At 43.5% G+C, this 15,881-nt stretch overlaps 1 protein-coding gene and 1 long non-coding RNA gene across 3 annotated transcripts in view; one reads left to right on the top strand and one right to left on the bottom strand.

Moving 5' to 3' along the window:
* MGLL (monoglyceride lipase) overlaps window positions 1–15,881 on the top strand; it is a 100,161-nt gene that overhangs the window by 50,210 nt on the left and 34,070 nt on the right. For both annotated transcript variants that reach the window (XM_013092331.5, XM_005011854.5), the window contains exon 3: window positions 7,297–7,403. In XM_013092331.5, coding sequence (XP_012947785.1) covers window positions 7,297–7,403 — 107 coding nt within the window. The remainder of the gene's footprint in view (window positions 1–7,296; window positions 7,404–15,881) is intronic.
* Window positions 1–15,881, bottom strand: part of LOC110351371 (uncharacterized) — a 54,604-nt gene that overhangs the window by 10,702 nt on the left and 28,021 nt on the right. The window lies entirely within an intron of this gene.

Below are 15,881 nucleotides of genomic sequence, written 5' to 3'. Positions count from 1 at the left end.
TTACCTTTGCTGAGATTTGTCTGGAGCTATGCAGTTGCAAGGTTCAAATAATTCCTTCCTACCTCTCCTGAAGTTTCCTTCATCTCTTTTCCCTATATTAGACCATTCATGAGTTATTTGCGGTGGGGGCGTGCTTTTCAAGGAGCTACAATAAATCAGCATAAGCTGTTTCTCCACATTGTTTTGTGCTGGCTCTGGCTAGATCCTGTTGAGCCTTTTGTTTTGAAATATGTCTGTACTGACCGGTTCTGTCTCTTCTCTCTTGATTTATGGTATCTACACTTTCTGGTCTTTGTTGAATAGCCATGGTACTTCTCCTGGAGGTCATGGCAGTTCTCAAATCTCCTCCTAACCCCATTGTTGTGATTTTGAACTGCATTGTGAGCCAGGCTTGCAGACATGCATGTGAACAGCTGCTGAAGGCAAGAGCGTTGCTCACGGAAGCAGGCACAGATGTTAAGACTGAGCCCTGAGTCTCCATGATGTTAAGCAGTAGGATGCTGCCCAAACTAACAGCAGCACCTCTGGGCAGGCTTGAATGGGAACTCCCAAGCCTGGGTAAATGGGGGAACGGGAGGAGGTAGTTTGCTGGAGGGGTCTATTTTTATATTGTCTGTTTAGGATCTGGACTGGAGTGAAGCCACTGATTCTACTAGACTAAGTCAAAGTACATCAAACAGAAATCTGCAGAATCCTAAATCCCCACAAGCCCTACAAAATCAAGCAGAAACGTTGTAGTGCAACCACAGCACACAGTCCTTCAACACAGCCTCTGGCACTTGGAGGTGTTTCACAGGCTGAACTGCTACAGTCTTGAGCTACTGCTTGCCTCAGTCTGTCTGGAAGAGGCAAAGGTTCCTCCAAATTTAGATCCCGGGGAGGTATCTGTGCTGATCACAGATGGCTTTTGAAGATCTCCAAAGAGGGAGACTCCAGTCATGCTACAATGTCTGTGGTATTTAGAGAAGGTCAATGTGGGCTTGACTCCAGACTATTGCTATTCTGACTTGCTTTTTTATTTTTATTTTGTCTTGAGGTGGGAAAAGTAGCAGTAGAACCGCTAGTGTAAGGTAACATCATTAAACTCCAGTGAGAGCTGAAAAGAGGTGACTGCCCAGATTATGGACCTATGTAGGCCAGTAGAGCAAAGGCTAAGAACGTGTTTCTCTAAAAAGTTGAGCAAAAGAGCAAGCAAAGCACTTGAGCTTAATGAAACGTGCCTCCTTGAAACATGGGCTGGAATTAGGAGCAAGGTCATTGCCTCTTGTGCCTTCAGAGGGACATAACTCAGCGAGTTTCCCGGAGACAGAAGAACAGCAAGAAGGGACACACCTGACTCCAACATAAATTTTCCTGTCTAACCAGAGTCACCAGCCTGAATATTTGGCTAACTGCGTAGGTCACAAGTGTGCACAATGTGAGAGAAACTCACATAACTTTTTGTAACCCCTGCCCACTGCCAACTTCTGCCAGGGTCTCGTAGGGCTGCAGATCACCTCAGGGGAAAAAAAAAAAAAAAAAAAAAAAAAAAGGTGCAAAAGCTGACTGAAATGACAGAGACTTCAGGTCTACACCCAAAGCAAGAGGCTCTAGAGACCTCCAGAGGAGAGATGACCCATGTCTCTTCCAGCAAACGAAATTCATTCTTCATTACATGTTCTTGGAAATGATTAGCTGGAAGTTTCCAAGAAAGAGGTCATCTTTAACTGAATACCAAGGGTAGAAAATTGGAATTACGGTTAAATCTTGACAAAATTGCAATCTGCTGAGTGCATAATTCTATTATAGGGACGGAAAAGGAAAGGATTTATATATATATAAATCTTCATAATCAGTGAGGACTACTAACCCAGCTAACACAAGTGTGCATACCTATAATAGATTTTCTTGACAATATCCTGTAGAAGCAAAATCAACATAAACAACACTAAATTTTTAATAACTTTAAAAGGTTTGTGATCAACTATTCTGTCCCTTGTCCAAAAATGTCACCAGTGAAATGTTTTTGATAAATAAGTGTTCATTGTTCGCCGTATTTCTAAGACTCAGGCTGATGCTGGCTACAAGGGAGCTAATAAATCAGTTGGAACAAGACAACCAAACCTAATGCTCACTTTCAGTAAGCCAGTGATTTTCTGGCAGCCTCACTGACTCAGAGCTTTCCTATCAGTTAATTTAAAAAAAAAAATTACTTTAGGAATTTGGTGTCAAGTATTCAAAACTGTAAATATCAGATGTTCTTTGTTAGAGTTGATCTGGTTCTAGCAAAAACATACATAATATCAAATGAATGCATGGTTGCCTTACATAGAATAACATGGTATTAGGTTAGGTTGTGAGGGCCTGGTTCAGGAAATCACTTCCGCATGTGACTAAATCAGTCCTAACTCAGAACAGCATTTATAAATCCTTTTTTTAAAGTTCAATCTTGTATGTTGTAAGTCCCACTGACTTTCATGAGTCGAAGGGAGTTTCCTGAGGTTAAGAAAGTACTTAAATATTGTTCTGAAGAGGGATGTTTTGGAATGGGGTGGAAAAGATTGAATTTTTTGTATATGCAGTCACAGGAAGCTTGTCTTCATTTCTTTGGTCTATTCTCAGTGTTCTGGGTTATTTTCTGGCAATAAAGGAGCATTCGTGGGGTCCCACAGAAATGTTTCGGTCCCCAGAGGACACGATGTTAAGATCATAGCATCCTGCTCACAACCTTCCACATCTAGTTTGACTTCCACACCATTTTTGTGACCCTGTCTCAACCAAGAATAAGCAAGAGCATGTGTCTTGCACCCTAGCAGGACCCCAGCCCTGAGTTTTGTTCATGGCCTGCAGAAGCTATAGCACATCAGCTGTCTGAGTTTTGCTTTAAGTTTTGTTTTCTCTATTGAGCCCTGCTTTAAGAGAGCTCTTGCTCAGTTGTGTAAGCTCTGTGCCACCATTTGTTTTTCTCTCAATTCTTCTTCTGCAATTGACTGTGGAATTACATCTATAAACATTCATACTGTTGCAACAGGGCTAAGCAGAGGTGGCAACGTGCCCAGCAGTAAAGGTGGGATCCTCTACAACTGGTTCTGCTCTTGCACCTATGCCTGAATCCCTGCCCTGCAAGGGCTGCTCCCCACGCAAGAAGGCAAATATTGGAAGGTGTGTGGTAACTGTGATAAATTGACAAGAATCGAAAGCAGCTTAAAGCTTAGATCAGCTGGTGACCTCTCTGAGAAGCAGGATGGAAAAACAATGCATTCCTCTGATGCTGCTCACACTGCCTTTCTTTGTGCCATAGCCTGAGCTCTACCACTCCTACTTTCTACTTTCCTCCCTGGTGCAGCAAAGTGTGTCTGCATCTGTCCTGCACACAGGGCACCTCTGGGTGCTGCTTGCTCAGCAAGGAGCAGCTGCAGCACAGGAGGACTGATAGCAGTGGTGTATGACTGGCCCAGTGGAGATGTGGGAGCAGGGGCTGGTCTCTGGTATACACCATTACCCCCTGATGGAAGATCAATAAACACAGCCCGTAATTGAACTGAATGGTGAAAAAAGACAAATATCATCCTGCCTGCTTGTTGTGCTAAGTAACCACATCTGTTTGCCAAGCTGTGCGGTACCAGGAGACAGAAACTTGCAGGTTTCCTCCTCCTGAGCTAGGAGAAGGAGGCTATGGGAAGGGCAGGGATCTGTGAAAAAGGTTGCTTTTGCAAACAGTCAATAAAGCTGGTTTCGTTTAATATCCATAATTGCTACTCCACTGGTTGCTTACTGCAACATGAATGCTTACTCATGCTCCAGGTTACACCTCGGCTTTGTGTGAAGACACACCTGTGGAGTGTGGGGAAATTGTGCTCTTGTGTGATCAGGTGCACACTAGGTGCTTTCATGAGCAGAATTCAAAACAATGTTTTGGCAGCATTTTGAGATATTTAGGAATTCAGTTCCCTCAGCCAAAGCCAGCTGGAGCATCCAAAGATGTGTCAGGTGGCCCTGCCTGCGGTTAGAGACGAATTCATGGGTTCAGGCACAGGTCAGTCTTTACAAGAATCACAGAGTGTGAACGATGTTTTCTACCTGAGATGCGTGTGTTTGCAAGGATTTCACTGGTGAAATTGCAAGAGCTGCAGGTGAAGAAATTTCTCCCTGGGATCAATTTGATACAAGACCAACACACAAGCCTTCCTTAAACAAAACTTACAAAGGCAATGCAGTCACAAAAAAAAACAAACAACAACAAAGCCACACCACACCTTAAAACCTGCTGGGTTTCTATATTAATTTTAAACGACTCGCAGAAACACCTCTGCTGAAAGCAATCTCTGATATTTCGTGTTTCTTTCTTCCCAGCCATTGCAAAAGGAAGGAGCACACTGCGATTCAAGAGCAGGGGTGTCTGCAAAAATGTTTACATACAGTAAAGAACTGCTGTCAGTCAAACTAATCACTCACTGTATTTCCATGCCAGCTTGCCAGTGAAAATATGTGCACCACGTATTTGTTATACTGCCTTCAGGTATTCTCTGCCAAATCTAGACTTGTTTTGCAATGGAAAATGGAAGATTAGGGGAAAGAGCTAAATCCTACAATCCTGGCTCTGATGATGCTCAGACTAACTTCAGTTTTCCAGGTCACTGTGTAAAATGCATGACCCCTGTGCACAGAGACCCTGAAGCTGGCCCCAGAGACCTGTGTAGAAGTAACCTGGGTTTTAGTCAGTACATCTACTTTTCATTACACACCAGCAAAACAAGCTACGTCGGTGTGGACATAACAGTTTGGAAATTTCACTCCACATTTATGACACCACGTTTTCATAGGATAAAACTTCTAAAAGTGCCTAAGTCATCTTGACAGCTTCTCCCCTTAGGGATCTTAAGGCACAGGCAATCTCGGGAATTTTATTCAGTATTTTGCTCAATTCTGTAATGCCTGACATTTTTCATGCTGGAATGAGAGGAGAGGTTGCAGGAACACCTTGCTGCTTTGAGGAATGGAGTTCTTTCTTTTCTCACAGAAGATGAGGGGGCTGAGCATCTTAGCAGGATGCTGTCAGGCAAAGTCGTGGTGCTGCAGCAGTGTGAATGAGAGCAAAATTAGGGCTTTGCTGTCAGGGTGATGAAATAGCAGAAAGCATTCCCTGGCAGAGTTCTCTTCACCAGCTTCCCATTAGGTTTCATTCACTTGATGCATTTCAGTGCATATATTCAAATCATATTTCTCTGAGAAATGAAGGGCCATACGAACTCAGCCAAGCTGCACCTTACTCCCTGTGCCTAGTCAGCAGAAAAAAAAAAAGAAAAAAAAAGAAAGAAAAAAAGAAAAAGTAGATCCTGTAAAGAGTAACAGAGGGCTTAAATAAAACCCTGAGGAGAAAAGCTGCCAAGAGCCAGGTAGCAGGAGATACACAGCAAAGAGACTCAGCCTGACTGATTCTGTTGGATGTCGAAGTGATGGGTATATAAGAATCTTCTCTCACATTTCCTTAATTTCTCCATCAGAGTCCTGGGCATGCAGTGCCATTGCTTGTCGTACTGCAGAGCCCAGAGCGTGCAGGTTATCAGACCAGCTTTGCTTCATGCTTTGCTGCTGTGCTCCTGAATGTCTGACAGATCTGCCAGCCCCAGACCTGGGGTCTGTGGTGTGTGGTCTCTTCAGGTCACCCAGAACCAGAGCTGAGATCTCAGACCTTTATGCCTAGGTAGAGGCAGAAGCATTTAGACGGGGACTGCAATTTTCAGGGACACATATAGAATAGTGATTCACTGTCCCAGCACTGGCTGGAGTCTCTGCTGGGCTGCCTGTGTCTAGGAGAGATGAGACATATAAAGCTATGATGCCTCTGCAGCAGAAAGTTAATATTCTTCACTGTGGAAGGAGCAGTCTTTCCATCTCTTTGGCGTTTGGTTCTATAACTACAGGTGTTGCACTCTGAAAATCAGTCTGCCTGGCAAGTCCATTGATAGCTTGACAAATCTATTGACAGGGGAGGGTGACAGGGGACAAAATGACTGCTCCACACTGATTGTTTTGAAACCTTCAGTGACACTAAAGAAAATTTATAAGGCACAGGAAGTTAAATATGCTACACGGCCTAACCCCACCCTTGCTAATTACTGTTAGATACCAGAGCATCATTGCATTGCTTTTTTTGGTGTTAGCAGGTTTGCTCTGTAAAAATCCTTTTGGTTTCGATGGGTGCTTTCAAGTTGTCTAGCATGAGAAAATACTTTGAAGCAGGTGCTAATCAAAGAGCTAGAGCTGGAGTTTCTACATCACTCACATCTTTTTAAAGTTTAAATATATAAAGATCAAAGCAGCTTATTGCAGTGAATACACTGTCTAAAAATGTATTCAAAACCTCAATCAAAATAAAGTTGTGGAATTCACTAGCTGTAAACTGCTGTCATTGCTTTGTGTTGTCAGTTCGTCTAATGTTTCTCTATTAATGTACTGAAAACGTCTAACCTGTAGCCCTCAGACTGTTTAGTGGTTGCTGATGTTCCAGTGACAGGCAGTACTTGTAAACGAACAAGTTCTGTTTATGTTGCTAAAGCCAGATTTTGGAAAGTCACTTGTCAAATTCAACAAAAACTTATGTAATCACGTTGCTACTTCTGCTGTTATTTTTAGTCCAATTCCGCACAAACTTTGCCCATTAAAAGCACTGGGAAGGTTCGTTCAACTTTAGTTACATTTGATGTCATTCCAGTGAAAATAAAGCATCACTGGTACAACTGGAATATTTGAAGATAAATATTTGTATAGCATCTTTCAAAAATAAATGTCTATTAGACTGGTTATTTTCTTGATCCTTGGCTGTAGTTGTACAGTGTAAAGGTCACTTTAATTGCCAAAGTGAAGCAACTGTTTTGGGGTAGAAACTGCAATGGTAAGATTACCAGAATTGGGGTCAAAAGATAAAATCCCAAACTCCAACCAGAATTCTGGGCTCTTCTTGAGACTTGTTTAGCTATAATTTCATCTTTAGGAGGGTTCAGTAGCATTAGACATCTGCATCTCCAACCTGTAGAAGACCACGGTGGCAAACAAATCAGTAAGTTTGTCCCATGTGCAGCTGACCTCCACGTGGACTGTCCTGCTACAACCTGGTGAAGATCAGGTCGATGGTAGGTCAGGGTAGCAAGCTGCTTTCCCATGTTAAAACCCACCGCAGCCATTATTTGCTTGCCTTGTACTTGCTGATGCCTGAAATGCTGTTGCTAAATTGAATGTGCCATTGTTGCTTGCAGCTCTGAAGCCTTTGTGCGCTGATTGCCAAGTTAATGATTTATACCTTAATGCTCCATTTAGGGCCCTCGTGTTTATCGCTCACGGCGCTGGGGAACACTGCGGCCGTTACGATGACTTGGCCCAGAGGCTGACAGAACTTAACTTGTTTGTATTTGCCCATGACCATGGTGAGTAGCCTTGAACAGTATTTGATTTACAGCAGCTCAGGACTTTACTGAGGGAAATGCCATTAAAGCTACTCAGCAGTGAGAGAAAAGTCAATAAAATATTTACACATCAGTGTAAATGAGAAAAGGGCTATCTGAAGCTTTGTAAAGATCTGCATGTTGAATCTATAAGACAGCGACCCCATTACTGAGACTTTTCCTCAACCTTGCCATTGACATTACTGCTGACGGTCTTTTAATCTCTATGTAAGGGACTATTTCTCTTTCACCTTCCTCTTGGAGTGTGAGGAGGGATTGTCCACCGTGAAAGTAGGACTGGGTGCCATTTTTGCTGGATTCATACTTGTCCTAAATAATCTGGGGGGAGAGAATGAAATGACAGCACAGCTTTCATACACCAGTACAACCAGACAGCTGCACCCCTGGGCCATGGACAGGCATGGAGACATCACAGAGGTTTGTTCAGACACACCTCGACAGCCCTGCAGAAACATCAGGGCTGGCTGCAGACACCTGGGCAATGCTGTGCCATGTAGACTTACTGTCCCTGCCTCTTCTGCCTTGAGGATCTCTGCTCTGCTCCATTCCATGACATAGATATGCATAGATCTGTGTCAACAGATCTCCTGAAGCAAATCAGTTGGGACATACTGTGAATATATCTGAATCACCTGTTGTGCTCTTTTGGTAGCATCCTCTCACACCTGACCCTTGCAGCTTCATGACTGCCTTGTGCCAGGAAATCTTTTTTTTTTTTTTTTTTTTTTTAAATCCTTGCAGATTGCTGCATCCCAGCAAGAATCACTCTAGACATTAGTAAAATGGATCAATGTGGTTAATAATGGCAGTAGACAAAAAGCAAGGCCAAATTCTGAGCTGACAGGTGAAATGGGATGAATCTCAGTGTTATTCTGATCTCCTTCTGGCAGATCTGCCATTGACATTACAAAGTATACCACAGTGCAATGGAAAGTGTACTGCAATGTACTTGGCTGAAACTGAGACTCTAGATCTCCTCAAAGGGAGGGATGCTGAATTTGAACTTGCTAAAGCTGTAGAATTTAGAGCGCGTGAGACATTGCACCATTTAGTTTGCAAGAGGAAAAGCAAAGCCTTACCAAACCCAAGTAACCAAAGCTTCCCCTTGCTTCTGCTCTCATGACTCCTTTTCACACACAGCACTGCACTGGGTGTGCAGAAATCAACCCAATATTTTCCTTGACAAAGAGAATATCCAGCCCTCAGAACAGCTCACAATGAAAATAAATAAAAAGCATGATTTTCCAAACAGCTGACCACATGCCATATACAGAGCTGGCTTTACAAAGACAGTCAACCTGTGCAAAAGTATCGTTGCTGACCCCAGGGGCATGTTTCTCCTTATGCAGGCGCAAAATTTGTGAGTGGGGGCTCATTCACTTTGATCTACTTCCTAATGATTTAGACACAAGGTAGTGGGAACGTGCAGTAAAACCAGCAGAAATTGTCCCCATTCCCCTTTCGTTATCTATGTGGCACAAAGTTCATGAGAAAGGAGATGGGACAGACCACGTGTTGTCCACCCTGCAGCTGCTGTTAGTAGATCACAGGCACCGTATACAGAAAGTTAGTGAACTCCAGGACACACAAGTGATGTGTTAAATGCCAGAGCCCAGCGCTGCAGGCCTGTGGTTTCTCACTGTGCATGCTGAGCGGGCCTTAGTTCCTCATTCTTTTAAAACCTGATAGTGGTTTTAAGAAGTAGAGTTAAAATAGCAATATTTGAAGCAACGAACCTAGAAGCAGTGATAAAGCATTGTACTTATTGCATGGATTTGATACAGAGAATGGCTTTTCTGTAGATGGAAAAGGGCTTTGGAAGTGAAGCCCCCGACAGGTGTTTATTGTGCAGTTATTTTCTCTCTTTTTCCTTGAATTTCTTTTTGTCTAGAGAAGCATAGACGTGTTTGTGTTTTCCCCTATAGATGGATGTTGCTGAATTGATCAGTTTACTACATTTAACACATTTCTGGTTGCTCAGGCTGCTTTAAGAGTTCATTCTCCCTGTCAGGCCTACAGTACTCTTTGTAAACTCCGTTTGGTTTTCTTCGTCAGCAAAGGGGAGAAGCAAAGAGGAACCTGAAAGCAGAACACTGGACACGCAATTGTGTTACTCAAAGAGCTAATCTAAATGAGACTAGATTCACTAAGCCACAAAGACAATTAACATATTTTAGGCTCTGTAAAATAATCATTGCACCTAAAGTGCTGAGCAGTGAGGATAGACCTTGTCTGGCAGAATACAGGTTACAGCCTGAGTAGACACCAGTGAGAGCTGAAGGGCATACTTTTCTCCCTTGCCAAAACTGCCCAAGCTAAACAGAGTTTTATAGCTTTCCCCTACCATTTTGCCTATTCCAAATCACCTCACCAGTGTGTTCCCTGTTTGTGTCCCATCCTTTGGATGTCTTTGTGTAATATTAATTATTCAACTGCATTAGCAAAATAATTGCTTTCTCTTCCTCATGTCTTACAGTAAATCTTATGAGTTTGGCATAATTTCCTGACCCGGACATTTATTCTTGTTCTGGAATTCTCATGGATACATTTCCCATTTCAGGCATGAAATTATTAATGCAGTTCCACAGTGTGGCTAGCATGATTTCCCAGATGAGTTGGGAAGTTGCTAGGGCTCTAGTATGTGTGACTTGACTGATTTATATGGTGTCTAACCTTCAGTCAAAAGAAGGAAAAATAATTTCCATTTATACTGCTGATTCTGTAAGAGCTTATACATGAGCTCTAAATCTTGCTGAAGGCTGCTTTGCACTGTTTCATGTTATGAGAGGCTGCAGCAAAAAAAGATGGCACTTCTCAGTGTAACAGTGTTCACCCAAATTTGTGACTTCCTACTGACGATGGAGAGCTAGCACTGGCCAGCTCTCTCAGTGTCTCAGGATATATTATTTGTGCATTTGCTCTTTCAGGTATTTCATAGCAACCTCAAGACTGCTCTACCTCAGAGCTATGTATTAGAAAGTGTCCAGGGTGGTGGTGAAAATTTAATTCCAGAAGACCTTTTAGCTCTCCTTTACACCTAACATTGTTTCATATCAATCTCATGGAAGAGGAAAATTTTTTTTTTCTTTGTAAAGTCACATTTGGTTCTGTGGTCTCTCGTGTTTTTAATAGGCAGGTAACAGTTTCCCATGATTTCTGAGCATACTCGGAGTGCAGCTTCATGAAGGCAGAGTTAAGGCTGCCAGGATGACCTTGCTATGTATGTCTGTAAGCTTTAGCTTTGTTGAAATGAAATTTCACTTTTCAATTTCCTTCCTATATTACTATTATTTTATTATGTCAACATTCTGATGACAGAAAAAGAGACAAACAGGTTATTGGCAATTTAGGAAAGCCCTCTTAGAAGGAATACTCGTGGGAGATTCATCAAACTAGAGTGATATTGTAATTCTTCATTAAGCTGCAGACAGATTGCAGCTCCTTTAGCTATAATGCAGTATTTTTAGGGAACTGTAAAGCTGAGAGCCAAGGAAAATGAGAATAAAAGATAGAAAATGTGGCTTTGTTTTCTCATACCAAGCATTTCCAGTTGGTAAAGCACATAATGTTCCAGCTTTCCTCATCTCACTTCTTATAACATCTCATTTGCTGAGATCTTATTTTCTATGGTTTCATTACGTGGCCTGAGCCCAGAACAACCACAGTTTCACCTTCAAAAGTACATCAGTTACAAAAGCATTTCCAAGATCCAAGGGCCACAAAAATGTATTAGCTTATCTCTTAGACTTTTTAACGATAGTGGCACAGGCTGTCTTTTTCACTCAGACGTGCTGGTGCTACTTATGGGTAATGTGGCCATCTGAAGAGAAGATGAGGAATGTGAATTACCTTGCCCTAACCAGTCAGTAGTTCCAAGACCTCGCATTGTTTGAGGACAGCCCATCAAAATACCTTCTCTCTCCATGCAGAATCAAACCTCTTCCTGTCCCTGCGCATGGAGAGCCCTGACTCTCGTACAGTCTTTGAAGCTGTTCAATTTCCAACTCATAAGTTACGTGTGACATCAGATCAAAGCAAAGGGAAAGGCTGCAGCTTTAACAGCTGATTCATATTCCTTAGATGTTTCTAACTGAAGTTCAGCTTTGCTTTTTAGTCCCACCGCTACTTTGTGTGTGGTGAGCATTTCTGATGGGTTAGCAGGTCCCTCTCAGACACCTACTGCTGCTTGTGCCCCCCATTAATTTCATTATGTTTTCTCTATTTAACAAAGCACTCATTTTTAAAAGGTAGAAAATAGCTGGAGCTGGAGGTTCTTAAATGCTTCAAATATTTGTTGTTGTTTTTTTTTCAAGTGATTGCTGTGTTGTTCTTGCAACCGTTAAAAGACCATTTTGTTGATGAGAACAGAAGGCTTTTATTTATTCATAGGACTGGGAAGGATTGATCTACACATAAAGGTTAAAAAGAACTAAACACAGACAAACTGGGAGGGGGGAAATGATTACGAATGTCAGCATTAATAAGAACATTAATAAATTAGGATAGAACCATGAGTGAGAAGAAGAGATCATGCACACCAGAGCGAGGGAATGGCCCTGGAGAGCAGTGCTCCCCAATGCTATGATCAGGCAGGCTTTGGGGGGATCTCCAGGGATGGAGTCAGGAAAGCCCTGGCAAGCTTTGTGTGGGGCTGGCTGAGCACAGAGCAGCACAACTGCTCCTTGGTGAGGATGAGCGAGGCTGGGTGAGGGCCCAGTTATCAACAGCAATCTGTTCTCTCTCTGCTTCCTCCCAGTGAGCCTATCTCACCAGAGCAGAAAAAGTGTAACTGCTTTTCTGCAGAGATATAGGAAAGAGGCACACATTGTTTGTATCTCTTTTGACAGGAGGTGTAGAATGGGTTGTGGGCATTTAATTTTTTTCAGAGAAGGTCTCCCAGCCTTCAGCATGATATTTGAACATAGCTAGGAAATAAAATCTTCCATAGGCACTACTGGAAATAACCATGGGTCTGGAAACATTAGCACTTGCAGGAGTACAGAATGACTGTTCTCCCTATGAATCCTGATCCCATTTGTGCTCCGCTCAGCAGGAAGACTCTCAACAAAGAATTGGGATTTACTTGCACTGCCAAGTTGCACTACCTGAGGTACAGCAGCAGCGGTGCTCTGAGCAGCTGGGCTGCTACTGATGTGCCCATCCTTAGACAGATGCTCCCTGGCTAGGAAAAAGAGCATAGCACTAGCTGTGTAACTATATTGTCACATCCTCTTTTGAGCTTTTTCCGAATTCATGACAGTTGTTCACCTAGGAGAAATTCACAGTGCTGTCCAGCTCCGTGTGTGAACACAGGGTTCCTACACCTACCCTAGGCAGAGCTCCTGCTGTAGGCTAACATGGCTGGGAGGAAATGAGCTCTGCAGTTCTGCAAAGCCAGAGTGTTTCCCACAGAGAAGTGTCACAGAGGGGTAGAAGCTGTTAGAGTTCACAGGCTGGGGTGGTGATTGCAGGGGCAGGAGGAGAGCACAGCTGCCAGGGTGAGCTCCCCTCCCTTCCTGTGTATTTCTTCTGCATAAAGCCCCACTCTTCACAAATCTTGAAAGCTTTTTCTTTTAATATTTTTACTAATGGTCCCAAACTGAAGGTTCCTAGCACATCGTTGTTTGTCAGATAAGGACTGCTGCAGGGACTTTTGCTGCTGTTAGCTCCTTACAATTGCCAAGCAAAGAAGTAAAACAAAATTCTTCAGACCTTCAGATTAAATTTTGCAAGTACATTCCCTATGGGGAAATTAGCCCTTTTGTTCTTCAAATTATCTCTACTTGTCCATCTTTCAGTATTTTAGGATCATTCGTTTGGATTGGAGAGAGAGCTGCTAAGGGGTGATTAATCTGTCCTGCCATGATACAAGTGTGTGGACATAAATCTTTGTGCATATTGCCCTGAAAACAGCCAGACCAAAAGCTCATGACAGAATAAGACTAACAGGAATATAAGAGAACTCTTAAATGATTCTTTGACCCTTGATCCACCTTAAGTGTCATATGCACCCTGCTGGACTCATCTGTTCTCCCCTTTTAACCCGGGGGATGATTGAGTCATAAACACTGCTGTGACGTGAAAAGCAGGCAGTGGTGTCTGCTGCGTGGCACGTGGGCAGAGATAGCAGGGGATATACCAGGGAAGAGCCACGCCAGCCTGCCCACCACTCAGCTTTTCTCTTTCAGGCATCCATCCTCTGTAAGTTAACAGGAGCCTAAGAAGGATGGCTGTCTGGCTCAGCTGGCACAGCACAGCCAGAGCCATTTCATCCCTGTTTTGACTCTCAATTCGGTACAGACCCAAGCCTGACTAGCTCTCCCTCGCCTTCCCTTCTCAGATGTTGAAGGAAGATAGCAGTCAGGCTTATCTGCCCCCCAGGGCAGCAGTGAGGAATGCTTAGCATGCACAGGGCACACAGGAGGTAAAACCACAGGACTCAATACAGGGTGAGAGGTCAGATACTGCAGTACACCACGTAATTCTTTAGACCATGAGAAAACTCTGTAAGAACCTGGAGCAAAGTCTTCTATAAAACAAGCAGCTAATGAGTAAACTTATTCCTGCCAGCCTTTTCTAACTCTGTTTTGGCTGTGGGGATGCTCATGTGAAGTGGATAATGACCCTCATAGAGGGAGTTACCATGTGCACTTCACCCAACACAGATGTACTAGAAAGCTGCCAAACAAAAAGCAAGATTAACTCAAGACGAACAGGGAGGACGGTCTGCCTGCCACCAGTGAGCTCCAGCCAAAGTGAAAGCAGCTGCTCCTCACCTCCAGCTCTTCTGGCAATTGACCACTGCTCTTGTAGCCCTGCATCTCAAAGCAGCAGTGACAGCTTGTTAAGGTCATTCAGTCTGAGCCTCTTGGAAATTGCAGGCAAAATGATTCACGCTGCTAACAGGTCCAACTTTCTCCATGCTCTTGAATGCACTCTTTCAAAGGGATAGTTTATTTTCTCTTGCTTTCTCCCAGACTGCTGCATGGAGGTGGGCTCTCTTGGTGGCAGGGATAGTCCCAGAGGAAAAAAAGTGCTCTGTATACACCTCTTACAGTACAGGGATGCAGAAATTATACCAGAATACAGGGTAGCCCAACCTCCTGAGGTGTAATAGGCAATTATAAAGACTTTGAGATGGGTTTTATTGAACAGAAACATCACACTACTATTGTTACCTTTAAGCAGCTTATTACAGACATCTGCAGCCCAGTCTTGCTCTGGTGAAGCCATCTCAGGAGCAATCCTGTCACTTCAGTGCTAGCCCTGCGTTTACACTGGGATCATGCAGTCCCATATCTCTGCCTGCACCACATGGCATCTTTCTAGGCAGTGAGCAGTGGTTTTGTTTGAGGAGAGCAACTACACAACAGCAAGAAAACACTAGGTGGATCATGAAAGCAAATACCTACAGTGTCTCACGCTTTAGAGAAGGCCACAGGCTGAGACTTGGAAATGGAAGCACAGCTTTTGTTTGTCTTGTGAAGGCAGATGAAACAACATTGTCAAGCCAGGAAGCAGCTAGACCACAGCAAAATAAAAATAAGGAGACAATGAGGCTGTGTGTGGCTAGTGTGTCAGGCAGCGCACACATCAGCCACAGTGAAATGTTTTGCTTAAAATATTTGGATTTGGGAAGAAACAAGGGATATGCAGAGATATTTCCCCTCCACTCTGGGGCTGAGACTTTCTGTGTGTCATGGACTTACTGAGAGTAATGTGGAAGCCATGCTGATGTAAAAGTAGGGAAAACATGACTCTGATTCTGTCTTTTAGTCAAGGAAGTTGGGAAATTGTGAGGACTGGATGCACCTTTGGTACAGACACAAGTGAGAGCTGAGCACCTGAAATAGATGTGCAGTGTCATCTAATGTGTGCTCTGAAAACATGCCAAACCAAACCTGGGTGGCTCAAACCAATCTATTCGTTTATCTGACCATTTTTTTTAAAGTCAGATTTAATTGTGATTTTAAACACTGACAGAAAGCAGGCAGACAATTTCCATGTGATAGCTCAGAGCTGGATGCAGGCATTATTTGGGCTGGGGGGAAGGCAATGCAGATAAAACTTCCTCATTGCCCCTGGATGTGCACATCACTAGCTGATCATGTTGGATTGCAGTAAAGATTGCAAAAGAGTAGGCATGGCTTTCTATCTTCCCCCAGTTACTCTGCTACTTCCAACCGCTCAGACATTTCCTCACTGCTGTAGATCCACCCTGTAATGATGGATTACTGAATAAACAACAACATTGCACCCAGTTGAGCAGGATCCTTGGCTCGGTTCCTGGCTGAGCCGAGTTTGCTCTTGATGCAGCTGAGGTGAACAGGGAGAGGTGTGGATCTGAGCTCCGAACCTGCCGGGAGCTGGAACACCCTGTGCTCCTGCCTTGCCCTGTCCAGCTTCAAGCACGACCTGTTCTTCCCTCACACAGCCAGG

The sequence above is a fragment of the Anas platyrhynchos genome, chromosome 13, assembly GCF_047663525.1.
Source record: "Anas platyrhynchos isolate ZD024472 breed Pekin duck chromosome 13, IASCAAS_PekinDuck_T2T, whole genome shotgun sequence".
Taxonomy (NCBI): Eukaryota; Metazoa; Chordata; class Aves; order Anseriformes; family Anatidae; genus Anas; species Anas platyrhynchos.
Note: the sequence above shows the minus strand (reverse complement) of the source record. Positions and strands in the feature narration are given on the sequence as shown.